This window comes from Rana temporaria, chromosome 6 (genome assembly GCF_905171775.1).
Source record: "Rana temporaria chromosome 6, aRanTem1.1, whole genome shotgun sequence".
NCBI classification, from domain to species: Eukaryota; Metazoa; Chordata; class Amphibia; order Anura; family Ranidae; genus Rana; species Rana temporaria.
In genome coordinates, this window is record NC_053494.1 from 110,162,757 (window position 1) to 110,174,768 (window position 12,012).

At 38.1% G+C, this 12,012-nt stretch overlaps 1 protein-coding gene across 1 annotated transcript in view; it reads right to left on the reverse strand.

Moving 5' to 3' along the window:
• COL3A1 (collagen type III alpha 1 chain) overlaps nt 1-12,012 on the reverse strand; it is a 108,828-nt gene that overhangs the window by 55,334 nt on the left and 41,482 nt on the right. The window contains exons 6-8 of the mRNA XM_040357174.1: nt 5,319-5,372; nt 4,203-4,256; nt 1,847-1,900 (exon numbers count right to left, since the gene is read on the reverse strand). Of these exons, the coding sequence (XP_040213108.1) occupies nt 1,847-1,900; nt 4,203-4,256; nt 5,319-5,372 (162 nt within the window). The remainder of the gene's footprint in view (nt 1-1,846; nt 1,901-4,202; nt 4,257-5,318; nt 5,373-12,012) is intronic.

Genomic DNA, 12,012 nt, shown 5'->3' on the forward strand with positions numbered 1-12,012 from the left:
TAGTGGGTAATTTGTATATATTATGTAACGATATCAATAAATGTGTAGTGCGGATGGAACTACATCTTTTGTGTAAGATCTCTCATATATAGAGGCGTATATGTACATACTACTACAATGATTGAGGGGTATGCACATCTACACAACTTAGGCAATACACTGTGAGGCCCCGTACATACGGCCGAGGAACTCGACGTGCCAAAGACATCGAGTTCCTCGGCGTGTTCAGTCCTGGAGCCGCCGAGGAGCTCGGCGGGCCGAGTTCTCCCATAGAACAACGAGGAAATAGAGAACATGTTCTCTATTTCCTCGCCGAGGTCCTCGTCGGCTTCCTCGGCCGAAAGTGTACACACGGCCGGGTTTCTCGGCAGAATTCAGCTCTGAACCGAGTTTCTGGCTGAATTCTGCCGAGAAACTCGGTCGTGTGTACGGGGCCTTAGTCTCAGTGCTGGCAGCTGGGCTAAAGCCTGATAACATGGATCTTCTGTGGAAGACCCAACCACTGGGGAGAGCAATTTTCCAATTGCTAACAGAGTATTGGAGTGACCCTGTGTCTCCAGCCACTCACCTGTGTTACCGGACCTAGTATGTACTTCGCTATGAAGCTCTGTGAGGTTAAGTGCAAGTAGCTGTTTGAGAACTGTTTTTTTTTTTTTACTGAAGTAGTAAATCTTTTCTTGTTGCTGTTACTATTGTGCTGTAGGATTTATTTACACGACTGCATGGGGACCTTACACCATTACCACCCAAGTACAGATGTGCGAATACATTCACAGGCAGCAGCCTGTACAAATCAATGTTATGCCGCGTACACACGATTGGAATTTCCGATGGAAAAAGCCCCATCGGAGAACATGTTTTATTTTACTCCGATGGAATTCGTCGGAATTCCAATGAGCTTTTGGTCGGGCAAAAGCCTGATCGCGTGTACGCGGCATTAGGCTGCAGCTGTACACATCTGAGCATTTAAATGCATACAGAGATAGATCAACAGCCCTGAATGCAAACTGTCTGCATCCAGGGGACACATACAGTACAATACCCCATAAGCATGTAAACACTCAGATGTGGAGTTATTCATGTACAGCCACAGCATGTAATTGATTTGTACAGGCCACTATACACAAAAGCCTATCACTCCTAGGCAAAGAAATATGCTTGTTTTTATGTTATACAGCTCTTTGCGCCAATGCATATGAGACCTCATAGAGACTGCCATGTGCTGCCACCTAGTGCCCTGACTGAGACACAGAAACATTGATTTGAGGAACACAGCTTCAATATCATTGTTCTGTACTTTATGAATATTATTTACCATTCTGACTCTGTTTGCATTGTTTATCCTACTCTGCAGGTATTTAGTAAGTTTCAAGTTACAATACCCTCTGCTAAATTATTTAGCCAGTAATGCATTCAGTGATATACAGTATATGTATATATATATATATATATATATATATATATATATATATATATATATATATATATATATATATATATATATATATATATATATATATATATATATATATATATATATGCAAAGTGTGCTGTGGGAAGCTTCTTCTGTTACTATCCTATATATACAAACCAGAATAATGATTTGGGAAGAGCAATAATAGAGACAAGCAGTATATACAGTAAAAAGGGGGTTGGCCAAGTTGGGGGAAAGACCACATAAACCAGAACTTGTGGCAGCAAAATTTCATTTTTTTTTTGTAATACATGATCAACTTTTGCTCCCATGTGAGGTTGAAACAATAAACTATTATGACATTAATGTTTTATTTTATACAAACAACAAAGATAATGACCTGCTGCTGCAAGAGATGGAAAATACACTTACATCTTTTCCTGGTTGACCAGGAGGCCCTACATTTCCAGCTGGACCTGGAGATCCCTACAATTACAGAAATACATAATAGTGAATAAAAAACAGGCATACATTTAAATGTAAACATCAATCCCAGTTCTCTTGCCAGGGCACCAATATGCAACGACCACTGTTTTATTCCCTAGGGTTTCTGCTAAACAAATATTATTTTTACATGTAGGAGTGACGTGTCAGAATTGGCCTGGGTGGCAAGGGGTAATTACCATAGTAAGTAATATACAGATTATTATTATATGTTGTTTTTAATGTAATTTTCTATATTTTCAAAATCTGTACTCAAGCAGGTGGCTTAATGGACAAATTACTGAAGTTTTAACTTCAAACCAGTAATTTCACAGTAAATAGCTAAATAATAAATTATTATTATAGCATAATAATATATGATTTAGCTTGATTAACACAGTAACCTTTCAGCATTAGAAGATTCACATTCTCCTAATTGTGTGAGAAAAACATGGGATTATGGGTAAATTTTATACCCATAAACGCATGTTTTTTGCTTCTAGTTAAGAAGGCTGTGCTGGAATATAGCATTTGTCTTTTACACACATCCCCCCCTTCTATGACACTACAGTGAGAGGTGAGCCTCCACTGCAGCATTTTTATTGGACAGCTGGGGCCAATGGTGCTTTACCATTGGTCCAAGGCTCCAAGCCGTTCATTGAGCTCAGTGCCTCTGACAAGAAGTATTGTCTCTTGGTTTTTGTCTCTGGCACACTTTGTGCAATTTTCCCTGATTAAAAATGTCCTGCTGTTGTCCAATTTTACACTGCTGCATAAACTACTGTTTGTTCTCAAAGGGAATTTTTAATTGGCCAACAACAGGACAGTTATGAATCAACAGGGACAGTCTCGCCGTACAAATGGCTAATTTCTATCCACTGGTCAAAACGACCTTTCTGATCACAGCAGCGCCAATAGCAGAAACAATATGCATCAATATAATAATAGTATTTAGATCTAATCCCAGGGTCATATACTGTTTGAAAATTAAAGTAACAGCACACATTATTATTATTATTATTATTATTATTATTATTAAATGTCCACACCTGCCTAGTCACCCAATCACACGACTGGATAAGGGTCTGGTCAGAATTTTAAGGTGAACCCCACACAGTTTTTTTATCTTATTTACTACATTCAGACTGACACGAATCAGACGGGTGTGCTGCTATATGTAAGCCAAACTAATTGTAAAAGAAAAATTATTAATTTCACAGACAAATATGCACAGCCAGTGTAGGCTAATGCTAAGATTTTCTGTGAAAAGCATATTGTTCTGTAAACATAACATACAGTTTTAAGGCATCCCCAGGCATGTGATTTATTGAGGCACATGAAAAGAACCTCTGCCATCGGCACAGTATTTTTCTAAAATGTATTCATCATATTCCCAGTGGCAATACCCAGCTCCCATTTGTACATATTATATTAACCCTTTCGCCGCCAGGTCCGTACGTCATACGGACCTAACGGCGCGGGGGGGGTGTTACAAACAATCCAGTGGCTGCAGCTAGCGGGATTGTGTGTTAAACTGACAGGCAGACTTGTGCCTGTCAGGTGAGAGCATTTGGGCGGCTCTGCTGCTGCCCGATCGCTCTTACACACTCTCCGTACCGTCGCTCCCCCCCTCCGCAGCGCTCCACCATGCTTACCAAGCTCAAACTGGCAGCCCTCTAGCTGTTGCAAAACTACAAGCTGATAGTTACAAGCATGGCTCCCGCAGACAAAGGCATGATGGGACTTGTAGTTTTGCGACAGCTGGAGGGCCACCAGTCCCCTGGTGTAAACCATGCAGTCAGTAGGCTCATACTTTGTGCAATAGCTTCTAGGGACAAATCTCACTTTTTAGGCAGTGACAACCTTTCCTCAGGGATTCAGGGAAACTATTGCATAGGTGCTTGTCATTGGCGATGCAAGCTTGCCCAAAAACCTGACTTGGCTCCTTACACTGAGGGAGTGGGATATGTGATAAGAATTGAACATCCTTCCAGAGTCCACTTATTTTGTGTCTTTTAGGAAAGAACCCCTCTTCCCTCTTCTGCTACATGCATGGTTTAGGCCCATTGGCAATGCCATCATTTTTGTGTAATTCGCTCATGCATTTAAACACACCTAAAAACAGAATAAAAAGCTTAAAAATATATAAATCACATGGCTACCAATATCAATTGTTGAGACAAGTATAATATGCATTAGAGCTTAGTGTGTTGGGCCTTTGGTTTTAGGTTACTGACATACTGATTATCATTGGATAAGAATATGTAAATGTTTGTTTTTGCATGTTTTAAATACAGGCACTTACAGGTGGTCCAGGCTGTCCAGATTCACCAGCGGGTCCTTGATATCCATGAGGTCCCTAAAGAAAATTAACATTTTAGTGAAAAGTTATGTCAACTTCCATTAACATTTATTTTAATGTCAATATTTCTATAAATGCAGCCATAACTAAGCATGAACAGAATGCCAAAACCAGTGACTGCATTATATTCCAGTTCATCCATTGTGTTTTTATTGTATAATAGCACATAAAGACAGTAGATGTTCATTTATGCCATTAGCTGAACCAATCTGGTGTTCCCAAAGTGTTTTTTGACCGTCCTGTAAAAAGAGGGCAAACGGCTCTGGTGAGTGGCCATCTTCATACTGAGCACTCGTGGTGGAAGATCTAGAAGTTTTATCTCAGATCATTTCGTTTTGGTGTTGGGATTTATTCACTTATGGACTTTATGCTTGCTTATTTTTTCATTTATGTGCACATTTAAGTTTGATGCAGTGTTTTTCTTTGTGTCAGTTTTTCACATGAACATGTATAGCGACTTATTCTTTACTTTATATTTCTATTTAAGATGTTAAACCAGGCCACGAGGAGGCATCACATTGCATCCTCACTGGCTGTCAAAAACCTCCCAACGGTGATCCAATTAAAATTCATATTTCAGAGGCACAGCAATTTAGTCACACATGTACACTTAGCCTAAGGCTTCGTACACACGACCGAGAAACTCGACAGAATCCATCAAGAAACTTGGTGGGAGAGCTTTTTTGCTGAGGAAAACGGTCGTGTGTATATTTTTCATCGAGGAACCTGTCGAGGAACTTGACGAGGAAAAAAGAGAAGTTCTACTGAATTCACGGATAAATAAATATATATATATATATATATATATATATATATATATATATATATATATATATATATATATATATATATATATATGTTAGCTCCTACTGAATTCACGGATAAATATATTTTTATATATATATATATATATATATATATATATATATGTTAGCTCTTTGTACTGAAATGCAACAGAAAACTATTAAAAAATGCTAAATAAACTGGATATCAACACTATAAAAATGGCAAGCACAGGCAAAGATTACAATCTAATGATAAAGTAGTCATAATACTTACAGGTTGTCCAGCAGGGCCAGATGGTCCAGCAGGGCCAGGAGGTCCAGGAAAACCCTACGTAGAAAAGAAAGGTGGTATATTATGTTAATTCATAGTTTATGACCATTAGACTTGAAATGCAGCTCTATAACTGAGATCCTGCAATGCTTGACAATGCACAATAGGAACTGGTTTTATTGTGTATTTTATTTATCTTTGTTTGCTTGGTGCTTGGAACATAAGGCTAAATATTCTTAAACCAATAAAACAGTTTGTAGTTTAACTAGATTTGATGGCTACAAAGTATCTATCTATCTATCTATCTATCTATCTATCTATCTATCTATCTATCTATCTATCTGTATATATATATATATATATATATATATATATATATATATATATATATATATATATCGTATACTATATTCTAAATACATGTCATTTTCAGGCAATATTGATGAGATCTGACTGCTGGTGAACTGATTATCACTTTCCAGTTGATCATGCTTCAGACATCAAACCTGTCACTCTATAGAATCTCACCTAGAAGGGATGGTATGGCTAGGTCTTGTACTAGGTGTTAGCTGCTGAGCTATAGGTTGGTATGCATGAGATGGTTACCCTGAAACCCTTAGAAAAGTTAAAAAACATATTTACTTAATATTTATTTGAGCTTGTTATTGATCAAATGTCCTTTAACTGTGTCAAGTGTAGAAAGGATTGCTTTCTACGAAGACTGTTTTAGAATGTCAGTATAGGCAGACTCATTTGCACAGTCTATGAAATAGTGGAAATCAGGAGGAACTGTTCATGTGTTGCATATTAAGTCAGTTTCAACATGGAAGTTACTCCCATAGGTGGCTGCAACATCAGCACCCATTATGTGAGCATAATCAATAATCTTATCATTTTATGGAATTGCTACCTGAAAAAGTATTGAGCTTGTCTTTACTGCAAGGATATACAGAAAGAAAAGGCTGTATTGTTTAGGGCAGATATTCAAAAGTTACCATTCAGTGAACATTGCTTTGTTAAGTAAATAAGATATAGAGATAATCATATAAATATATAATATAACAAATGTTCACAATGATTAAATATATAAATTGGATTGTCTGGATGGAAGCGTGTTTTAGGTTCCCTGAGGTACTTTATTCCAATGGTAACATTGAGTTGCCTGTGTATATAAAAAATGCTGGTCAGTTTTAGTTTTGATTAGGTCCATTAGTGCCCCAGAATAACCTGATCACAGCAGCGCCTCTCAACTTGACAAAAATATTGGTGTTGATACTGATTACAAACTACCATTTAATGTTTTTTTAGTTGTTAATGGTAGGTTAGGAATTCATTATTTTAAAGTGGTAAGCTTATCATTTGCTTATTAGTAAAAAGCATTGGCAGATCCACTGCTTAAGCCCCATACACACTATCAGTTTTCTTGCAGGTTTTTCTCTTCAGGCTTACCAAAACCATGTAGTGGAAGGGCCTGCCTGATTGCATACAAATTGAAACTCTTAAGGTTTGACCTCATATTAGATGGTTTTGGTAAACCTGAAGAGAAAAACCTGCAGGAAAACTGATAGTGTGTATGGGACTTTAGACACTGGGCATTCCAGTTGGAGCCACCCACAGAAGTCCTGCTATCTAAAGCCCATGTCCATGTGGACTACACAAAAGTATGGCCAAGACTTCAGGTATAGCAAGATGCAGAAATCCTAGGGCTGCAAATATGCATGTGCGTCACAAATTCTAAAATACTTTGTAATCTAAATATTACAGTTTGAACATTTCAAGTGTTTTCCGTGGAATGAATTATCTTCCATCCATTCAATCAAATCGATAACAAAGGTGTTTGGAAATAAACTCAACCGTGACGATATTTGATGAGGAATGTAAATATCAATGCGTTTAGCATAGTATTTGTACTTTAATGAAAAGCTTTTTACAAACATTGTTTATAAACAGATGTCATTGGTAAATTAGCACAGTGAACGCTTACCACAAGGACACTTTATTTGGTCCAAAAGTCTTATGAATGTTTTTTTTACAGTTCTTAGCTTAATCCATTTACTGTCTGCAGATAAATTAGATCCTTTGAAGCACAAAGTCTAAGCAATAAATAATTCTGCTAAAAAGCAAGTCATACTTCTCTATGTTTTTTTTTTTTTAGTTTTTCATGGTAAGCAAGCAAATCCAATGTATGCCTGCCCCTAAGTCTGCAATTTAAAATAAAATAAAATAAAATAAAATGCATTCATACAGTTTGAAATTATAACTCGTTATTTCAGCCTTTGGGAGATCATTGTTTGCTAAACCTTATGGGATAGACAATTTTTTGCAGGGAGAAAAATACATTTATTAGGAGCATTGAACCCGGGATTAATGGATTGTGGGTGCAATGTCAGGCTCCTGCAGATACTGCCTATGGCTGTATGCCCCTACTTCTGTACAGGCTGTTAGTTTCAGAGCTGTAGGAAGGTTTAATAGAGCAGCACCCTTGCAGTCCATTGAAAAATACAAGGTGTATGCCTCTCTGGAAGACAGGACTAGTTAATTCATCACAGAATGTGCGTCTGTGCAGGCGGAGCTCTGCACAACCATGCTGATGCTAACAGTGACAGCTACTGCAGGGTGGGGGGGCCACTGTCCGCTGTCACAGGGGAATGGGGTGAGGAGAACATGTGCTAGAACATGTTACATGTTAAACTCTAATTATGTTTAAAAGGTGAAACTATCCTTTAAAAGATTTGATTTTGAATCTCTCAATGAAGATGAATTGCCAAAGCTAATAGGCTGTTCACTTTACTAGCATTTTTTTCCTAGCTTAGTTAATGTGGTAAAAAAATCACTTTGCAAAGAATACCCAATCAGTGCATGTTAAAAAAAAAAAGAAGTATTGTTGCTTGCACATGATGATGATCATAGGTGTGTGCAGACTATTACATTAGAGTGTGCACCCCAAAGCTCAAACACAGAGCAACATACGTAGGAAGTAGCTAGGCAGTCCGAGTGCAAAGTACATGTGAATTAGTTTTTTTTTTTTTTTACTTGCCCTTTTGGGAAATATCAGGATTCTAAACATACGCCTGATCTCTTACATTTAAGACGGAAAAAGGGACTGAGGACAGGATGGAGGTGCAGATGCTAGAGCCGATCCCCCTACATCCCAGCCGGAGGGAGGAAGATGAGGAGAAGCCAGCAGCACTGCAATGGGAGGAATAAAAGGATCGATATCTGCAATAAGGCAGTACAGTTGGTCCTTCTGCTTGGAAGGTGCTTGGGCCCCCTTTCAAACAAATGGGGCATGGAGGGCAGGGTGTACTGCCTTTTTTTTTCGGGACTGGCGCACAGGATGATTAGGGTGTGCCCAGGCACATCCGGCACACCCCCTGTGCACGCCTATGATGATGATAGAAGTCCACAGATCTTCATCTCATTCACTATGCTAAAGGGAAAATCCCTGCAAAGTAAACAGTCTATTTGCCTTTAGTGAATCAAACCCACAGACTCCAATGACAGAATAAGCATTTGCATTTTCAACCTATAAGCAGGTTGTGACCATTTAAAGAGGGTCTCACTCTCTCTGATGAATTTGTATTGTATTTATATAATGGAGAATACAACAATGTGAGTGGGAAACCTAATGCTAGATGGTAAGAAGCAAAAGCCTAAGTTGGGTAGGTACAGAAAAAATCATTATGCTAGGCTTTACCTATGATTAAAATGTCAGTTTTGGGTGAGCTGTCTGTTTAAAGAACATCTTTCATTATATTGAAATTGAACTAAAAGATTATGGTCATATTCTGCATGATTAACCTAGTGTCCCAACCTATTTCTCAATACTTATATATGTGTGTATGTAAAGTTAACATCACTCGCTCCTACTGTAAAATGTCAAGCAATATTTATAAAAAAGCATGAAGAATAGAGGCAGTACTACTTTAATAACTAAAAAATATGCAGATCAATAATGGTAAAGGTAACAGGAGTATGGAGTGTCACCAAATTCTTCTGTCAAGTCCAGCTAATGGAGTCTGCAGTCAAAAAATAAATGCTGTAATGGAATGTAGATCAGTAGCACATAATGAGACATATTATGTTATATGACATGTTAGGAAAAACACCTCCTCAAGACTGTGGATTAGATGAGTTTGATTTAGTAGGAATGAATGTCATCATTAGGTAAAATGAAATGTACTCGTTAAAATCTTTCATGCAACACATGCGTATTTTTGGATAAAAAAGAGTTATTGGAAAGTTAAACATTTAAGTAAACTGCTTGTAAATAAATTAGAATGAAATAACAAAATGAATATCTACATGTGTAGAGGTTTACAGTTCATGCAAGGTCATCTACTTTTTGTGGTATTTTGACCTAATGGTACCTATGACAGTATAACTCGTAACAATAATTGGTCTATATAGTAACTGCATTGCCTGTTAGAAAGACCTGCTAGTAGGTTCCTGACTTATGTATGCATGCAGGGTAGGGATTTTAAATTGAAAGTTCCTTAGGGGCAGAGACTAAAGTGAATGTATAATAAGAAAAGCACAGAGTAAATTGTAGTGCTATAAAAAGAAGAACAACCAAGTTCTATAAAAAAAAGCATCAGAGAGAAAAGTCTTGTGGGATGTGTCATGTTAATGAATAAAATGAGGGGAGGAGATTGTGTGTTGCCTTCATTTGTTGGATTGAGTCCACTGTTGGGCAAAGCAAGAAAGACTTACCAGCAAACATGCCACAGAGGAAACTACACATGTATGTTATTTTATTGATTTGACTAAATAATTTTGATCATATGTGTCAATTCAAAAATGGTATTACTCCTCATAACAGTGGGGTGTCAATTGAAAAGAACAGGAATAAAAGTAAACACAAGTACCTAAAAAAATATATTTTCTAACAGCTAAGTGTGTATTTGTGAATTGCCAGTTTGTAGGAGAACGTTCTAGTATGCAATACAAAAAAAAAACAATGTTGAAATAACTCATTAATCTCAGCAAACTATTCCTTATGCAACCTCATATACTGTAGTAAGTACAATGAGTACATGTTTACAGGAACTGAAAACCTTTCATAAATAACTATGTTTGGCAAACTATCTGATAATTGGATTCGAGAAAAAGTTTATTAAATGTTAGTAGACATGTAAATTCTTGTTATTTTTCCATGCTTTGATTCACGATGAAATTATGTTTCAATGCAAGAATATATGTTAAAATTAGTCATTGTGGTTAAGCAATGTAACATACCTTGTCAACTTATTAGTAATGAATGAATTAAACAATTAATCTGTCATTTATACATGTGATGTGCCACTAGTTTTGCCAACTATAATTTATATTGTATGGAGTCAATTGCCTAAGCAAAAAAGTTTTTTTTTTCTATATCCAGACATGTTAAGGGGTCAAATTCAGTTGTTTCGTTTTTCCGTATAGCTGAACTCCAGGTAGATAGAAAATAAAAACAGTTGCGATCATTTTTCATTAAAAGAATCATTAAGGGGAAATTAAGAAAAGCCAGTTGGGGCTCTGTTGCTTCCAACAGCGATGACAGTCTGTACACTGAACATTGTTACAGCAAAGTAGAGTGCCAATTAGTGTTGTCTGCCGGGAGGCAGACGACCGGCTTGTCCTGTCTGGCAGAATTGTCTAGCTCACAGGGCTGGCTGAAAATTACAAATGCATTTGCAGGTCGGACAGTTTACATATACACTATATTAGGAAAAAGTATTGGGACACCTGCCTTTACAAGTACATGAACTTTAATGACATTCCAGTCTTTGTCCATAGAGTTCAATATTGAGTTGGCCCACCCTTTGAAGCTACAACAGCTTCAACTCTTCTGGGAAGACTGTCCACAAAGTTTAGACGTGTTTCTATGGGAATGTTTGACCATTCCTCCAGGAGAGCATTTGTGAGGTCAGGCACTGACGTAAACGAGAAGGCCTGGCTCACAGTCTCTGATTTAATTCATCCCAAAAGTGTTCAATCGGGTTGCGGTCAGGACTCTGTGCAAGTCAGTCAAGATCCTCCACCCAAAACACACTCATCAATGTCTTTATGGACCTTGGGCCAGATTCACGTAGAATCGCGGTGGCGTAACTTATCCTAGATAGGTTACACCGCCGCAATTTTTCATCGCAAGTGCCTGATTCACCAAGCACTTGCGATGAAAACCTACGCCCGCGGCCTCCGGCGCAAGGCGGGCCAATTCAAATGGGTGTGTGCCATTTAAATTACGCGCGCTCCCGCACCGGACCTACTGCGCATGCTCTGTTTCCTAACTCCCGCCGTGCTTTGCGTGCCGTGACGTCATTTTTTTAAACGGCGACGCGCGTAGCGTACTTCCGTATTCCCGGACGGCTTACGCAAACGACGTTGATTTTTAAATTTTGACGCGGGAACGACGGCCATACTTTAGACAGCGATGACTAAAGTTAAGGCACCAAAAAAAAGTGTAACTTAGCGACGGGAAATTATACTAGCGCCGACGTAGCGAACGCAAAAAAACTTTGTGGATCGGCCGTAACTCCTAATTTGCATACCTGACGCTGGTTTACGACGCAAACTCCCCCCAGCGGCGGCCACGGTACTGCATCCTAAGATCCGACAGTGTAAAACAATTACACCTGTCGGATCTTCTGGCTATCTATGCGTAACTGATTCTATGAATCAGTCGCATAGATAGAAACAGAGATACGACGACGTA